Raw genomic sequence first — 19,198 nt, forward strand, 5'->3', positions numbered from 1 at the left:
ATTGTTTCAATTGAGTCGTTTGAGTCGATGAACGAGTTAGGATATGTGGGACAGCAGTGACTCGTGAGAGACGACTGGGAGGAAAGAGTGTTCGGGGTGTATTCACAGGGACTAGCTCTTATATTGATGATTCATGTGAGCAATATTCACCCCTGACCATTCCGATACTCCGGTTCGGAAATTGCACTGGTACGAAGTACTCCGTACTTTGTACATGATCAACCAGGAAAAAAACAACTAATATTCCGTTCTCCGTACATTATCCCGGGACTCTAAACCATTGCCGGTGGGCACCTGGGCAGACACATGAATAAGGAACCAATCAACTTGGGCATGAGATGAGGGGGTCCTATCTCCAGACTCCGCCGAAGGATCAAGATGCTTGTCTAGGGCCGTGCCGGACGGGACGTGCCAATTTGACTAAATAAATACTCCGTACATAGTCACTTATTGTAGGCCCACATGTTGTGCCAGATAGGCCGAGGCAAATACGCCGTGACAGATATGCCTTGCGAGATACTCCCTGTCGCATACGCCGTGTAAGATTTGGCGTCCTCCATGAGATAAGGACACCTCGAGCTCCCGACTCTCATATTCAGTAGATCAGGTATACCCAGGGGCCGATGTAAGGGAGTTCTACAGCTACGTGATAAATAATGTCCGAATGCAAGCTTCGAACAAGTCCCTCAGCAGCCAAGAGACAACTTACTTTATCTAGGTGTCATTTCACACGATCTGCCACAACGGCTGATTGTGGCCTCTTGGCGGAGGTGCAGTGGCCTAGCGGCTCCTTGGCGCCTGCAGATCGCTTTTAACCGAGGGGAGTATTCTTTCACGGACTTGCCTCACAGTGCGATCTTGCATCGGGTACGGAGCACTACCAAATGGACTTTTTGTTCTAAAATACAACATTGGCAGATTGATGAATCCCGTTCTGAGGGACCCGAGTCTTGTAGGTTCTCTCGCTTGTGTTCAAACAAAGTAATGTGACCAGGAATTGAGAAATCCTGCGAGCAATTGAACCAAGTGGGGAGTATGTCGCGGTCTTTTGTCTAGACCAGAGTCGTCTGATTGTCTAGCGGTGCAGTATTCTCATGTGGTTAGCGCCTGTTCTAGGTACGTATGTACTTTCTTTCAGGGGCCGCTAGCGTGCTAGCTTAGGGACGGGAGATAATCCCTGCCAGGCTATCATGCAGATTTAAGCATTGATCCTGCCAGGTGTGTGTATTGAGAAAATTTCTGTTCCTTTCAGCACTTGATCAATACGCTCATGACTGAGGATCCTACCATTCGTGCAATCTTCGGCCCGGCGCCCTCGAACGTCGACCTCAATGCCAGTGACATATCAGTCAACAATGGCGTCGTGATTGCCATGTTTTGTCTAGCTGCTGTCGCGGTGATATTACGTTTCACTGCACGACTGGTTCTCCGGAATGCTTTGATGGCCGATGATTGGGCGATCATTGCAGCGCTAGTGAGTTGACAGCCAAATATTCTTCCAAGGTCGAAAGTATTAAGCCCATTCTACATGCGCTGACTGTCTTTGAGGTGTTTATAGGGGGTTCTACGGGACTAAGTATCGCGGGTAAGGAAGCTCATCCCTGCTATTAGACCTTCAGTTGACCGAGCAAATGCGTATCTAGGCGGTACTACTGGTGCTGGAAAGCACATCTGGGCATGCACGCTAGATCAATTGATGCACTTGTACAGAGTGAGTGTATGCCTCGAGGATACCTTCACCCTTTCTGACCTATATCCAGCTTCTATATTCATACACCTTCATCTACGCCTCTTCTTGCACTTGCACTCGAGTATCGATTCTCTTTTTCTATCGCCGGGTCTTTTTCCCTTTAGAAAAGTATTTGAAGGTTGCGCTGATTTTCGGTGGCGTCCTTACCCTCTGCTATCCTATCATCATCTGGGTGACCATGGGGAATGCGTGCAAACCGGTGACTTACTTTTGGACACAATTTAGCGGTACAAAGGGCCAATGTATCAACGTGGAACAATTCTTCTTCGCTTTGGGAATCCTTAACATGTTGAATGATTTCATCGTTCTCATTATTCCGTTCCCGCGAATTGTCCGCCTACAAATGACTCCGAAAAAGAAACTAGCGATTTGTGCTATAATGGCCGTTGGCATCTTGTGAGTTCTGCACCAACGCTAAAGTGATACAAGCTGAACAATTCACAGTGTTTGTGTTGCAAGTATCGTGCGAATACATTATCTTTCTGAATTTCTGAGCGCGGTGGATGTCACTTGGGTGATGGGACCTCTGTTCATCTGGTCCACCATCGAGCCCTCGGTCGCAGTGGTTTGTGCCTGTCTGCCTCATCTCGCGCCACTTGCCAGACTTGCCCACCGATCGATTTCATCGAGTTACCAATCACAACAGTCTACTGGCCTTTCTGCTGAGAGAAGGAGGTTCCATGGGTCTGGCAAGAGTAACCAGGATCGCAATGGAGCCGGTAGCCGGGGCCCGATATTTGATTTTGGATTTGATCAAATGAAGAGGAGAGCAAACGATGACGAAATTGGACTGACTAATTATGTCACTGGCGGTCTAAATAAAGGTGCAAATCCTTCAAATGTCTCAGTCTCGGATGATTATAGCCATGAGCAAGCAATTGCTATTCATTCAGGTTTTGTGCAATCGACTTCATCAAGGCCGTCTTTATAGCTTAGAGCGAGGTCTAGTATGCTCAATATCGAAGGGAGAAAAATGGCAAGACTTGCAGGATCAACCTCCATTCAAGCTAGATATATACAAAGTGATCGCTACCCCCGTAGCCTTGGGATTAGAATATCGAGGATGTAGGTGAACAATCAGCTACCCGTGCCGTTATATAGATGTAACACCAGTCCATAAACTACCCAACATGTACAGGCTGTAAATGAGTCTTGGTTAGCAATGTGGCCCTCTAAGTTGGAAAATGTAGCAATTAACTATGTTCACAGCTACATACCATGAACCTGAGAAAGCCGTAAGTTGGGTGTACGAAACTTCTAGTTTGAGTTTGAGGGGCTCCATCACATTTGCTAACGAGCAGAACGAATTGCAAAATTAGAGAACTGATTGATCAGCTTGGTGCTGCTTTGGAGCTTTGGACCAAAGAGGTGTGATCCTCCAGGATCAGCCACACCCCCAAAAGAGATACTAATACCTAAATTCTATCATAGCTGCATGGAGGTAAGGGCATAAGTTTTCCCTGACGGTAAGTATAATGTATAGAACCGCGGTGTGCCTTAATTTATATCTAGATACCTACCGATTGCCATCTAAATCAGGTCTCCTTACGCCTTCTAAGTTTACTTAACTTGATGCGATGTTTCTTTACTTCAGTCTGTAAAGCTATTTAGTATGCTACCCAAAGTCACATCAGTAATTTTGAGCATATAGGTGCTGCTATAATGGCTACAGAACTAATACTAACATGTCTCTGGTGGAGAGTACTATCTGAGTTATCTGGCTTGTCCTACCCCCTGCCACCATAAATAGTTCCGTATATTTGGATGCATTCTTCCATCATTTCTACTAGATAAATCTCAATGAGCTCCAAATCTATATATATCTTTCTCTATAGGCTTCTGTCAGAGTCAACCGAGAGAGACGTCGAAATGCATAATGAAGATGTTGATAGAGGAAAAGTCTAAACTAGGAAGCTATGGACTGAGACACGTGATAACTGCATCCTATTAGATATAATCATGTCTGTGGAGGACCGAGGACGACTTTAAAGATAGGTAGTGTGCTCCGTGACCATCCAAAAGCTCGATTTGCGGTAAGTAAAAATAGAATTACGCCCTGGAAATCGTGTGGTCCCGGAAATCCTAGGCCCATGGTTTATTGATTTGGAATACGATGTCTACAATAATGGTTACTAGTTAATCGATCGTTGGGGTGATCGTCATTAAGACCAGCCGACAAGGCAGAACCATGCAGTTTCGGCTACATAGCGGGAATCTCTAACGCAATGTAGCTATATAAACCGTCTAGGACTACGTAAAATATCAAGATCTGGGGATGGCTTCGCGGAGAATCGATGCATACGGTGAAAATCCCTTGAACTAAAATTACAGTATGTCCATAGGAGAAGGATACAGAACTCGTCTAAAGGTCCGCAGTCGTACACATTCAATAGATCCTCGGCCACATCCACGTTTTTGTGAAATCTATGAATATCTCGACAGTCCTATCGCGTAATGAGTGTCGCTTCGCGGGCTTCCGACTATTTTCCTTTCTGCTGTGATACTTGTCCTTTGTTTCTGTGAAGTTCCACTGAAGGGATATGCGATGCGCAATACCATCTACTTAGTCACTGCGTTAAAATCTCAGAAACAATAATCACTATAGCACCAATTAAACAATTTTGGACCACTGAATGTAGCCTGGTATTAGTAGAATGGATTCAGTATCGAAAGCCATGGGTCTTCTACAGCTTGTTCGTTCTTTTATCCACTTCCAGCTTCTGAAGAGCTTGTCTTAGATTGACAGTCATGCCGTGTGGTGATGGTTTTCCCGTTAAGCGTTCGACAAAGACATGGACACAGGTGGCTACAGCCCTCACCTCGGCAACACCCTGCTCAAACACGGCAACTTCGTATGTCACGCTGGATTTACCAAGTTTGTTCACTCGCAGACCCAACTCTGCCACTGCAGGGTATGCAATTGACGAGAAAAACTCAGTATGAGCGTCCACAGCGACCCCGTAAATCTCGGTGGTTGGCGGATGAAACCCACACTTCTCCATAAGATAGGCATATATCACGGAGTCAACCCTATGCGTTCGGGTCAGATTCCAAGTGGTCTAACGTTGTCTTATGAAAGAATGCCTTACAGGAAGCCGTAGACAGATTTATTCATATGATCAAACATATCATTATCACACCTGGAAATTCTATGTAAGTACTTCATGATTTTGGTAGAACCCGTTTTTATTTGATTCTGCTTCTTCAGCTCTGGGCAGATTCCCGGGTCTGTGCAACATAATTCGGGGAAGGCTTACCATCTTGTTCGATAGTCCAGCTGGTAACGATAGTCTTGGCGGCAACGCGCCTTAAGCTCCTTCGTAGATTGCATGAGAAGGTGTTGATGAGTGAAGTAGCATCAATGGAGGAACGGCTGAAGGAGTCGATAAGTGATCTAATTGAGAACACTATAGTCGTGCTGGAGAAAAGATGATGGGGAAAATTGATTGACCATATTGCAAAGCTGTGCTCTTAAATGACCACTGGTTGGACCGAGGATCAAACCATCCGAGGCATATGATCAGCATTTTGTAAATATGGAGTTTCTCCGAATCGGAGATACTGACGATCTCCAAATCGGAGAGAACTGTCCGCTGTTGTCCTCAGGGGTTTGCAGAGTTTGTCGGAACTGTCAACTGACGTGGTATTCAGTATAGTAGGGGTCTAATCAAGGGAGTTGAAATCTCTGTGTTTCTGTATCCACTATTCTAGCAGGAAATATGACTATCTGACTAATATCAAAAATACTGCGTGGACAGGATAAACTAAACTTCCGGTATGCCGATCTCATGCTCCGATACACCCCCTCAGCTAGGCTAGTATGGTCTAGCTGCTTCCTACGCTCAGTCGGTATGCTATTTCTCTTCCCTTACTAATCAGACGACCCCTACTATCAGATAGCTTATATCGGTCATCCTTAACATTTTAAGGAAAGCTTCATACTTTTACCTAGTAAGTAACTTTATAAGTCCGTCTATAGCTATACTAGCTGTCGGCACCTATTTTACCTTGATTCTTCCTTCCCTAACTTCCTATCTAAGCTAGTGCCGATAAATATTAATATATCGTAATTTCGTCTCGAACGCTATATCCTCGCTAGTTAGAAGACTAATAGTGCGCTAATTATCGTAATTAATACTTAGTTAATAGGAAGGGATAAAACTAAGGGTATTAAGAAGTCTACGCTACTATTATAGCTATTTTATAGTCTCTAAGAGACCGAGTAGCTTAGCTTTAGTAGTGGAGGTAGTGACTATCGGCTACTTATTAGCTTTCTAGTCGACTAGTCCGCTATATATCTAGTAGATATAGCTAGCGGAGCTCTTTCTATCGGGATAATCCCTATATAAAGTATTATTAGCGAATTATATAGAGTCCCTTTCTATACCTAATTCTATACTATATTTAATAGCGAGATAGCGGGTAGAATTAAGGTAGGTAATAACTCTATTAGCTACCTAATAGTACTAGGGGCCTAGGTTTATTAAGTATTATATTAGACGAGTAGTCGATTTTATAGTATCTAGTCTTATAATTATAGTAATATATCTAGTAAATCCTACCTTCTTTTAGTATAATAGGATCTCTTAGGCTATAGTTATACCCTAATATAGAGTTAGCTCTTCGATAGGTATTAGGGTATATACCGCTAGTCTATCTATAAGATTATATTATATAGTAATACTTACTATATAGCTATCTTAATAAAGCTATAGCTTTTTTTACTACCTATCTCTAATAATACGGATATTAAGAAACTATACTACCTCTCTATAATTAGTTAGTTCCTAGTAAGTTTCTAGATCTCGTTCTAACTATATAGCCCTTTCTCGTACCTCCCTACTATTATAGTAGGTAATTAGGATATTATTAATATAGAAAAAGACTATTAGTCTATTTCTAATAAAGATATAGGGGTCTTCTAGGGCTTATTATAGTCCTAGCTTACGAAATATACTAGCTACTTCCTATTACTAAAGTCTAGGTAAGATCCGTAGACTATATAGTACGCGGCGGAGTTTCTAGTATTTACTAGGTAGTCTAAACCTATTAGGTATCTAGATATAGACCTCTTTTTCTAGTATACTATTTAAAAAGGTAGTAATAATATCCCGCTATCTTAGATCGAGATTAAATACGGTAATAAGAGTAAAGATTATCCTTATAGTCCTTACTACTAGTATAGTAGCTCTCTTTTCTTCGTACGAAATAGTCTCTAGATCTCCTTATACGTATATACGAGCTTTAAATTTAACTAGATAACTATCCTAATCGTATTTATAGGTAAATACCTATATAAGAGGTAGTATTTACTTACCTCTATCCTTTAGTCTCTCTATAATCTTATAGGTTTCCTTTTCTATTAGAGAGTTAATCTCCTTTCTTATTACTACGAGAAAGCCTTCCTAAAATAGATAGTTTATAATATCTTTATAGTATTTTAGGACTAAGGGGAGATTATCTTAATATCGTCTAATTTCGGGTTTCTTAGTATATAGTCCTATAGCGAAAGTATATAGTAGTATAGGAGGGTCTTTCTTTTCGTCTATAGCTCCTATAATTATTATATAGATATAGTCTTTATCTTACCTAGTTTAACGCCTTCGCTTTCTACTAATAATATTACTAGTATTAATATATCCTATAATTTATCTACTTAGGGCGAGAAGTTCCGCCTATAGTTATTTTTCTAGCTTATTTTCTAGCTTATCTTCTATAGTAGGAATAGCTTTATTATTCTAAGCCTAGTCGCTAACTAGATTCTTTAGATCCCCTAGTATATCTACCCCCTAACTAGGGGTAGTATAGTGATCCTACGTATAGGGTTCTTACGGCGGTATAATAGGGAGCGGAGGAAGGGGTTTATCCGGAAATATACCTAGCGGGGCTCGGGGTTTATAGATCTTAGGTATTTACTATATAATCGTAATTTTTAGGGAGGGTAGGACCACTTACTAGTCTACCCCCTAAAGTAGGGTAGTATCTCGCTAACTAATTTTACTAGCTATCTCCCTCTACGGAGAGTTCTACTATATATTTTACTAGTTTTCTTACTAAGATCCCTACTAAGATCCTTAATAATTATAGTACTAAGTTTCTTATAGATTATTAGACTAAGCTTCCTATAGATCTCGATAATCTCTCTCTTCTATTTCGCTAGTCTCTTAACTAGCTATTACGCGATTAAGTACCTAGGTAAACTCTTCTATAGTAATTTCTTAAGGTTCTTACTATATTAGTATTAGAATAAGCTAATATCTATTATAATTAGGGATATATTTACGAGTTTTATTAAATACTATATCCCTAATAGGCTTCACTTTCCTATTATATAGAAACTAGATTTTCTAGATATTTAATACTATATAGCTAACTAAGAATCCGATCTTAGCTCGTAGGTTTATTTTATTAGACTAGACCTATTTATCGATCCTATAGTATACTAAACTTCTATATAGTTTAATATTTAATAGGTTAATCCTCGGCGCCTACGGTACGAACTCCTTCCGTACCTCCTCTTATAGTATAACCTAGCGGTTTTCGGTAGTAATATATATCGGCGTACGATTTAGTAACTATACCGTAGCGTTAGCGGCCTCTAGCTATAGATCTTTTAGGAGCTTTCCTTTAACTATAAGTATATATATACGGGTAATAATTATATAACCGGATCTTTTAGTATAACTATTTATTTCGGAGTGCCCTAGGGGGTTATAATATATAAGGATACTATTAGAAGTAAGGCTATATTCCGTAGGTTTTCTAGCTAAGGACTTATTATTATATTAGAAGGCTTTAATTAGTAGATCCTATTAGTTTCTTACTAATTTTATAAAACGATTAATCGCTAGCTAATACTTAGGCTTTATTTTATAGGTTATTAGCTAATAAAACCTAGGACCTTCTAGGTAAAAATAAGAGATCTAGCGGTACTTATTCTCTACTAGCGGTAGCTAAATAAGATTAAAGTATACTCTTCTAAATCGTCCGAAAGTACGTCTAACTACGCGTCTTAATATCTACCTTAGTATACGATCTAGCTAATAAGTCTAGTATAATACCTATATTTTAGTAGACTTCTTTTCTTTATCGTTAAAAATAACTCTATCTACTATAGTAACGAGTTTTATAGCGCTTCGCTAGTTAATATAGGTAAGCTATCGGTACTAGATATCTAATAAGGCTCTTAATTATTAAGGTTTTATAGACTTTCTCTCTATAAAATAGGCTTACTAGGGCTATATAAGTTCTCCGGGTTAATTAAAGATCTAGAGGTTAAACTAGTCCTAAAGGTTAACGTAGATAACTAGTCTATTATTAAGGTCTCTAATATAGTTTATACGCTAGTACTATATCCCGCCCTTCTTTTTTAGTATAGAATAGGATACTAGGTTTATATAGAAGCTAAGGGAATAGAGGGTATTACTAAGTATAATCTCTATTTTACCTTTTACTAGATATCTACCTACTAGTCTAACCTTCCCCTTTCCTAGTATCTAGGTAGTACTATCTCCCGTCGTAAGATCTAAAATCTAGGGTATAAAGTCGATAAAAAAGTCTCTATTATTATAGATATAGATACTAGATCCTATATTAAGGATCTATCTATCTTTTAAGATAGGTTCTTTATTTTTAGTAAATAAAAAGGTATATTTACTAGTCCGAGCCACCCCCCTACTCTCTAGTATAGGGCTTAAGGGTACTAATATACGGTATAGGGGTAGTAGCGAAGCTTACTTAATTTATAAACTTTTCCTTCTAAGGTTACTAATATTACTAAGTTTACTAAGTTTACTATACCTTTTCTACCTTCTTTTCTACCTATTTCTTCTAAGTAGGCTCTTTAGCGAGTTTTTACTTAATCTTTTCTAGCTTTCTAGGGTTAATATAGGTCCCTTTAGGGCGGTTTTCCTTATTAAGATACTAGTATATTACTATTTTATATAAATAGTAAGGGTTTCCGTATAGATACCTCCTCTTTTTAAATAAGATCACCTTCTTAGTTTAGGACTAGGACTTTACTTCTTAATATCCCTACTAGATTAAAAATACCCCTTTTAGAGGTATAATAGATAATATCTTTTATACCCCTATTTCTCGATTTATTATATAGAACGACTCGAGGAGATTATAGGTTTAGTAGACTTTCTTATCTATAATAATCTCTTAATATCTTCCTTACCACTAAATAGGTAAGACCTCTTTAATAGTATATAGGAAGTCCCTATTTACGTCTCCGTTATTAATACTAAGGCTAATAGCTTACTCCCTTAGGGTATTCTATTATTTAAGCTATTATTCGATATCTCTAGTTAGCTTTTAGATAGTAAAGACCTTCTACTTTATTCGGACTTCCTTCTTATATATAGTCGATCTCGCGAAGCGATCTCTAAAGTATACTAGTCTCTTATACGGGGTCTAATAGTCGGTAATAGCGGTATAGTAGATTAGGTCTAGGAAGGTATAAATATAGTTATTTATATTAGAAAGTCCTTTTATCTCCCTATCCTATTTCGATTAGTCTACTTTAAAGATATCTATTTCGTCTCTCTAATCTCTTTTATCTAATTCGGTCCCTCCGTAGGGGTATTCCGGCCTAATAGGCTCTTCTTTCCTAATCGGTCTCTCTATCGGGGGGTATCTAGGTTATAGTGCTTCCAGACTTATTTTTATATCGTATATAGCTTTACCCGGGCGAACTAGGTACGCTATTAGGGCGAGTCCTTTAGTTTTTCGCCCTTTATAGCGGAGAGAATTATTAATGCTTCCATTATTAGGGTTAGGTGCTATATAGCCTTAGCGGGCTACTATATAGCTTTTAGAGGTTCTTAGGTGCTAATAGGCGCTATATCTTGCGAATAGCGGCCTTATTTCGTGCGAACTAGGCTTATAACTATTAACTAACGTGGTATTCAGTATAGTAGGGGTCCAATCAAGGGAGTTAAAATCTCTATGTTTCTGTATCCACTATTCTAGCAGGAAATATAGAGAACTACTATAGGCACCTAAAATTACTATGGGCACCCAGGGCGCTAAGCCTTTTACGATTTACTTCCCACTAGCTATAATTTATTCATAGCTTATCGTATTTAATATAGTACTCCCTTAGTATTTCGGACAGTACCCGAATCTTATCTAGGCACCCTATTAGTAATATAGAATCTCGTACGCTATCTACACTACTATATAAAAATGAAGCTATTCCTAGATACTGATTTAATTAAGTCTTTTCCTACTAAAAAAGGGTTTGGTGCAAAAATGAAGCTATTCCTAGATACTAATTTGATTAAGTTCTAGTGCAAAAATGGAGTTTTTTCCTACTAAAAAAGGGGTTTAGTGCAAAAATAAGGCTATTCGTAGATACTAATTTAATTAAGTTTTCTCCTACTAAAAAGGGGTTTAGTGTAAAAATAAAGCTATTCCTAGATACTAATTTAATTAAGTTCTAGTGCAAAAATAGAGTTTTTTCCTACTAAAAAGGGGTTTAGTACAAAAATGAAGCTATTCCTAGATACTAATTTGATTAAGTTCTAGTATAAAAAAGGAGTTTTTTCCTACTAAAAAAGGGGTTTAGTACAAAAATAAGGCTATTCGTAGATACTAATTTAATCGAGTTTTTTCCTACCGAGAAAGGGGTTTAGGGAGATAGGGTTTAATCGGTCACGTGATCGTAAAATAGAGGCTATTTTTTAAAGATAGTACTAATCGAGTTTTCTTACTATAGTTAAGATAGTATAGCTATTAACGCTAGTTTCCTACTATCTTATATAGCAAAACTTCTATCTTTAATAAGTCATTTCGACTAATTTTAGTTATATTTCTAATATATAAACTAGATATCAATATTATTAAGGGCCCCCTCTTCTACGTCTACGTCTACGTCTACGTCCCCTTCCCCGCCTAGTTATGACACTACTAACTACGATCTAATTATTAGACTCCGTTATCTCCCCCTATATAGTCTAATTATTATTATACCTCCTACTAGCTATCCTCTACCGACCCGACCGACGAATAGCTACCTCCTCGTCCCTTCGTATAATCTCGAATCGTAATAGCTTACGACGGGTTAAGCTCTTAAAGCGTTAAGATACTCGCGATAATAAGATTATTTACTAAGATAACTACTAAGATAACTATTAAGATAACTATTAAGATAACTATTAAGATAACTACGGTAGGCGACTATACCCTCGTATAATATAAGGGTTTACTATATAGAGTTCTATTACCCGGGGGTAATTAATTATATTAATATACGCTAGGTCTCGCTAGATCTAGTAGTAAGGGTAAAAGTCGGCCTAAGTAAGGCTCTTACCCCTTATCTAGGCCTTATTAATACGGTGAATATACGGATACCCTTATATTAGTATTATAATACCTAAGTATAGTAGTAGGATCGGAGGTTTCTCGTTATAGGATAGTAGATAGTAATTAAATACTAATCGTACCTTTTTAATTATATAGTAAGTAACTAGCGTCTTAACTCCTATAAATAGAGGGCTACCGTTAATCTCCTAACTAGCTCTCTACGAGGCGAGCTCCTATTAGATCTTAATACTAAGACGCTTAGTTATATTTCCGAATTAGGTATAAAGAGCGAAGAGGTCCTTCGTACCCGATTATATATCGAGTTTAAGGTAACGATAGGTAGATTCTATACGGGATATAGAGCTTTTATTAAGATAGAGAAATCTACTAGTATAGTATCGTAAAAAATAGGGACTATAACCGCGGATCTATTCTTTATTAATATATACTAATAGACCTAGATAGTACTAATACTTATCCTTAAAGGTAGCTTACTAAGTCTCTATATTATTAACTATATACCCGAAGATAATAAAATACTAGTCCTTTTTTATTATTTCCTAATATATAGTGATTATATATATAATATTATTAACTATAGGATATATTTAGGTATTATCTTTAGTAATATTATTAAGGATATAACGACGGATAAAGGGCCTAACGTATAACTTAACGTTATAAGTAATATACTAGAGATATAGGATAGTATTAGTTATAGGAAAAACCTAGTAAAATAGCTAGTAGTTAGTATATAAACTATATAATAGTTAAAATACTAATATTTTTAACTATATTTCGTAAAGCCTACTCCTTATCTATTAAGATAGTATATAGGCTAAAATAAGAGGTAGTAGCTAGAGTAGCTAGAGTAGTATCCTTAAAGTTATATATTAATATAAAGCTAGATAGATAGCTATTTTCGAGTATACTTTATAGAATATAGGGTATTAGGGGACTAGCTACTAAAGACTCTAACTCTAAGAGATTAGCTATAATAGTATAGATAAGTATTAGTATACTTATACTACTACTAATAGCTATATAGATATCCTATAGCTAGCTAAGTACCCGATTATAAGTAGCTTTCTTCTTACTACTTAAAAAAGTATAGGTAATATAGAAGGTCTTCCTAATAGAAGATACTCCTATAATATTTAGTAGGGGTATCTTCTATTTATTAGTCTTATATATATAGTCTATCTATAAAATATATAGATAAATATATAAAAGCTAGAGACTAATTTTATAGACTAAAAAAAGGGAAGTAAAGGAGTTATTAACGGTATTTACTTTATACCTAATAATCTAAGTACTATCCCTTAGGAGATCTATAAGAAGGGCCTATATTAGGATACGTCTAGCGAGCTATTTTTATATTATATTAGCCCTAATATTATTAATATTACGGGTACGTAGATATAAAGTACGCCTCTCGGCCTCGGCCTATCCCCGAATACTACTTATAATATAATAGGTAAAGATACTATCGGTAATCTAGGTTATAATAGTAGGTAGGACTCGCCTTCGCTTACGTCTTTAGGGGATAATTATAGTTAACTTATTAACTATACTATAATTATAGTAGGAAGTAATAATTTTAACCTACTAGATACCACCGGTAGTAAGTCGAAGGTTATCTTTAAAGGGGTAGGAAGTTATATAACGAACTCGCCTTCGCTATCTATTTAGGGGGGCCCGATTAGTCCGATAACCCCGACTATAGCTATATTAGAATCGTATCTTATTAGGTGCGCTACGCTAGGTGACGATTAGGAAGCCTAGCGGGAGGGACTATAAGTTAAGGATATCTAACGCTTTAGCTTTTACGGCTTAGATACTAATAGAGGTAGTATTCGTAATTATTTAGAAAGAGGGTATAGTATCGGGAAGGTTAGGGGGTTAGGGGTCTATAGTATCTAGTCTATCTATATCTATTAGATATAAGTAAAAATTTGCGAAGCTATACGTACTAGGGCTTATAGTTTAGGAGGTAGGCTAAGCTAGGGTGAGAAAACTCGATTAGCACTATCTTTAAAAAATAGCCTCTATTTTGCGATTACGTAACCGATTAAACCCTATATCACTAAACCCTCTTTTTTAGTAGGAAAAAACTCGATCAAATTAGTATCTAGGAATAGCCTCATTTTTGTACTAAACCCCTTTTTAGTAGGAAAAAACTCGATTAAATTAGTATCTAGGAATAGCCTTATTTTTGCACTAAACCCTTTTTTAGTAGCAAAAAACTCTATTTTTGCACTAGAACTTGATCAAATTAGTATCTAGGAATAGCTTTATTTTTGCACTAAACCCCCTTTTTAGTAGGAAAAAACTCCATTTTTGCACTGGAACTTGATTAAATTAGTATCTGGGAATAGCTTTATTTTTGCACTAAACCCCCTTTTCAGTAGGAAAAAACTCCATTTTTGCACTGGAACTTGATTAAATCAGCATCTGGGAATAGCTTCATTTTTGCACCAAACCCCCTTTTTAGTAGGAAAAAACTCCATTTTTGCACTGGAACTTGATCAAATCAGCATCTAGGAATAGCCTCATTTTTGCACTAAACCCCTTTTTAGTAGGAAAAAACTCGATTAAATCAGCATCTGGGAATAGCTTCGTTTTTGCATGATAGTATAGATGGCGTGCAAGATTCTACATTCGCGATAGGGTGCCCAGATAAGATTCGGGTACTGTCCGAAATACTAAGGGAGTACCATATTAAATACGATAGGCTATGAACAAATTATGGCCAGTGGGAAGTAAATCGTAAAAGGCTTAGCGCCCTGGGTGCCCGTAGTAATTTTGGGTGCCCATAGTAGTTCTCGAAATATGGGTGTTGATCCGCGCACCCCAAAAAGTCACGTTTTTCACCCCATTATATAATCAATTTTTTACATAATTTGTAAGTTCGGGAAAAACAGGGCAAATATCACATGATTGTCAACTCCATCTATCAATCTGATATCGATCTCTATAGCAACCCATTATTTACAAGATCTATTTAAACCCTCTCCCCCCCCAGATCTCTCTCTCTCTCTCTCTCCCCCGCACCCTAGATCTTGATCTCTCTCTCTGCACCCCACATCTCTGATTTCCATCATTTTACCAATCATTCTCATCAAAATGACTGATATCAACCCCACTGCCAGCCCCATTGCTGAGTCTACCAGTGAGCTTATTCCTAGATCTACCCCAGATCTCCCTCAGTTTCCAGATATACCAAGATCTTAGATATACCAAGATCTCAGATCTACCCCAGATCTCTCTTAGTTTGATCTCACTTTGGCATCAATTTATACTAATTGGGTAATAAATAGTGTAACTACTCCCCCCCCCCGGAAGCGGTATACGATACCCGCGAGGAGCTAGTCGAAATGGTGCAAAAATATGCAATTTCTTAGGGTTATTGTACTGCTATAAAACGCAGTACTACCGGTAGAAATCTGACTATCCAATGTGTCAAATTAGGCACCCCAAAATGGTCCATAAAGCCCCTAATCGGGCCAAAACCTCGCCATACTAGCTTAAAACGGTAAGACTGCCCTTTTAGGCTTTATGGAAATGCCCAAAATGGCAAATAGCACCTCTAAATCCGGAATCTAGATTATAATCATACCGCTAATGATCTAATAGGCTATTATCAATCTCGGAAGTTTACCTAAGATCAGATTGATAAGATTAAAGAGCTATCTGATATAGCTATACCCCCGCAAAAGATCATCTAAATGATCTAGTCTCCTACCTCCCAGCTAATCAAGGGGCGCGATATTTACAATCAGATCTCTCGATTTACACGCTAAGAGAGGGGTCTTCGATTAGAAACTAAGTTTTTATTTAATTAACTTAATAAAAAAGGGTATAAGTATAAATATAAACTCTTATCTAATAATAAGATAGAGTTTCTCGCACTAGCCCACTCTAATATAATCGAACTAGCTAATAAATATAATAGGGTTTTTATACTAGATTATATATATAAGATAAATAAATACCAAATACCTCTTTTAGAGGTAGTTAGTATCACGCCGACTAATTAGAGCTTCCTATTTACTACCTATTTTATACGTTATAAGCAAATAGAGGGCTATTATTAGGCTATAGAGGCATTATTCTAAGAATGGGTAAGCTTACTACTAAATATAGTACTTATTACTAATCGAGATCTTACTTTTTTAGGTACTATCGACTCTCTATTTCCTAATTTACCCTATTTACTCTATATTTAGTATATTAATAAGGCTATATTAGTAAGAGCTAAAACCCTTATTACTACTATAGCTAATCCACACTTAAATGATCTAAAAAACGCCTAATTTCAGGACTTTATACGATAATGGCGTGATTTATGCTAATCTTATATATCTAATAAGTATAATTTAAGGTTAAATAACCTTAAATCATAGTTTAAATTATATCCTTCCTTAATTTCCTATCTTTATAAAACTTAGCTAATATATAAACAGAAATTTATCCGATATTTAATTATTAATATTACCTATTTTAGTAATTTAGTATTATCACGGTCCGAAGGGATGTATTTATAGCTAAAAAAGTATATAAATGGTCTAAATAGGGATCTTTTAACAGTTTTTACGGTAATTAATACTATTATTAATAAATAGTATATAGAACTCCGGATCTAGATAGGATCTAGTCAGATCTTAACCCCTAAAATAGTATATATTGCCCTATATAGAAGTATTCGATTATATATAGATATATATATAATCCAATTAATCTATAAACAGCGGGAGTTTGCACTACAAAACGCCCTAATTGGGTAGTGTATAGAGTATTTTACCCGCTTAATAGGGCTTCCCTATAAGCATCGACTATTTGATCTTATTAGATTAAACCAGCCAATCCCATTAAGCGAAATCGACCTATTTTGGTATCTTATGCCTATTTCTAGCACCCAAACAGTGCCAATATTACCCCCTAATATGCCGGAGAAGACAAAAAGGGTCGGAAATGGTCCAATAGGGAAGGAGGAGGGTCTAAAGAAGAAGCGGAAGGCCCTAAGTAGGTGCTCACAGTGCGGGGAGGGCGATCATACGTTTAGGGGTTGCCTAATGCGGAAATTATGAGGTTATTTTTGTTGTTTGGCATCATGTATGGTATCAGATGGATAGATGAGGTTGATAATCATGTGATATTTGCCCTGTTTTTCCCGAACTTACAAATTATGTAAAAAATTGATTATATAATGGGGTGAAAAACGTGACTTTTTGGGGTGCGCGGATCAACACCCTCGAAATATGACTATCTGACTAATATCAAAAATACTGCGTGGACAGGATAAACTAAACTTCCGGTATGCCGATCTCATGCTCCGACAGGAACTCTTGGCCTAAGGCCGCCATCTCTTGGCAGTGCTTAGGAATGGAGTTAGCGAGACAAGATCCTTTATGGGGTTCTGTAGGACATCATCTCTCTTCCCCTCAGCTTCCAGTGTAATAGTCGGTAGTCCCGTAGTACTGCACATATTCCGACCATTCTCACCGCCTTACGCGCCATCAACCTGGACCCTCGATTTTACCAGTCAGCTGTGCAAACATATGTCATGTGATCGAATTCTTGTTCCAAAAAGTCGGAAGTCAGCACCTTTTACCGTTTACTTTTCAAGCCATCGCACTTCAGTCAGTCCTTCATCACTTTTCATCAGGGTTGATTACATTTCTACTCTCTTTTCAGCCTGAGCACTCGCCAGGGTATGAAAACCAGCAGAACGTGCGGATGTCAGGTGGCGGTGCGGATTGGCTAGGAGTGCAGCTCGGTCCACTTCCCCGAATCACTCTTCCTCACTCGCTACGACTACCCCACTATCCACGGCTGTGACATCATAAGGTCCTTTGCCACCTATCGCCATAATGTCGCTGTCGCAAGAGAGTCTTAGCTCTGCCGTTTCGTCCGCCGGCTTCTCTACTTTTGCCGAGGCAAAATTATCCTTGCAGGCTACTCTCGCAAGCTACCAAGTGCTAAACACCGGCGACGATACGAAGAAGTTCCTCGGGACTTGCTTCAAATACCTTCCCCCAGCTGGACAGGTCAATTTGTCAGAGGATGTTTCCGGCTGCCGCAATGACAATGAACTCCGCCAGCTAGCCGCCAGCATTGATACTAGCTTGCTACGCCCTCTTCTGTATAAGGGTGGGAAGACCCCTGTCATCACTCCATCCCCCCGTATCGACTTTGACGATTCGGTTGAAAACCTCAACTCCCTCGAGAACACACCAGCAAGTCGAAATGACCAAGACCGACTTCGCCGAAACTGTCTTAGACGAGATGGATATCGGTGTGCTATTACGGGGAGCTGGAGCTCTACTCACGACCCTCCCCCTGACGAACCAATCGGTATTTTGCAGGCCGTTCACATTCTTCCGTTCGCCCTTGGCAGTTTCACGAATGAGGATGAAAGAGGGCGAACCTCTGAGGTATGGGTAAACATTTTCCGTTACTTTCCAAGCCTGCTGTCCACCCTCAATATGTCACCCGAAGATGTGAACCAAGAGAACAATATCATGATGATGATCACCCCCCTTCATGAAGAGTTCGGACTCTTCCACTTTGTGCTTGAGGACACTCCGACTCCCAATCGCTACCATGTCAAATTATTTCCACGCTTCGCATCTATTTATACACCGTTGTTACCCAGCAACAGGGTTATAACATTGACTAGCCACGACCATCGCTTTCATCTTCCTGAAGCCAAGTACCTACAGTTACATGCTGCCATTGGCAACATCTTGCATGCAAGTGGCCGGGCAGAAAGCATTGAAAGGCTCATACAGGATCTAGGAGAGACAGGCGGTTCAGTATTGTCAAAGGATGGCAGTACGAATATCAGCGATCTGCTCTCGGTCAGCCAGCTTTCGCTGCTAGCCTCAAATTCGTAACCAACAGATAGTAAGCTTCGGCAGCAATATGCCCGGGCTAGATTGCCAGGAACAGAGAATGAGAAACCCAGATGAGGTTATCAGACTAGATACGAACTCTGGTCTTCGATCAGTGTCTGACGGAGAGGAATCACGTGACGGGTCGATGAGGGACTCACCGCCCAACATAGGGGCAATATTTTTAGTAGGGAGGGGCATCCTTCCCAATTTCCTGTCTTTACCTATCATCGTGCAGACA

The 19,198-nt window shown here is 38.5% G+C and overlaps 3 protein-coding genes across 3 annotated transcripts; 2 read left to right on the forward strand and 1 right to left on the reverse strand.

The window, feature by feature from the left end:
- Positions 1 to 1,270: 1,270 nt before the first annotated feature.
- On the forward strand, positions 1,271 to 2,681 carry N7457_007623 (uncharacterized protein; the record flags this gene model as incomplete). The annotated part of the gene is made up of 5 exons (XM_057178666.1): positions 1,271 to 1,474; positions 1,549 to 1,585; positions 1,644 to 1,711; positions 1,761 to 2,146; positions 2,195 to 2,681. 5 exons carry the CDS (start codon positions 1,271 to 1,273, stop codon positions 2,679 to 2,681), a joined length of 1,182 nt encoding a protein of 393 aa, XP_057030410.1.
- A 1,753-nt stretch (positions 2,682 to 4,434) lies between these two features.
- N7457_007624 (acyl-CoA thioesterase) lies at positions 4,435 to 4,752 on the reverse strand (the record flags this gene model as incomplete). Its single annotated transcript, XM_057178667.1, has 1 exon — positions 4,435 to 4,752. The coding sequence occupies one exon, from the start codon at positions 4,750 to 4,752 to the stop codon at positions 4,435 to 4,437; it is 318 nt and encodes a 105-aa protein (XP_057030411.1).
- Positions 4,753 to 17,934: 13,182 nt separating this feature from the next.
- N7457_007625 (uncharacterized protein) lies at positions 17,935 to 18,960 on the forward strand (the record flags this gene model as incomplete). Its single annotated transcript, XM_057178668.1, has 1 exon — positions 17,935 to 18,960. The coding sequence occupies one exon, from the start codon at positions 17,935 to 17,937 to the stop codon at positions 18,958 to 18,960; it is 1,026 nt and encodes a 341-aa protein (XP_057030412.1).
- Between the last annotated feature and the right edge of the window lie 238 nt (positions 18,961 to 19,198).

This window comes from Penicillium paradoxum, assembly GCF_028828445.1.
Source record: "Penicillium paradoxum strain IBT 22861 chromosome Unknown utg000006l_segment0_segment0, whole genome shotgun sequence".
NCBI lineage: Eukaryota > Fungi > Ascomycota > Eurotiomycetes > Eurotiales > Aspergillaceae > Penicillium > Penicillium paradoxum.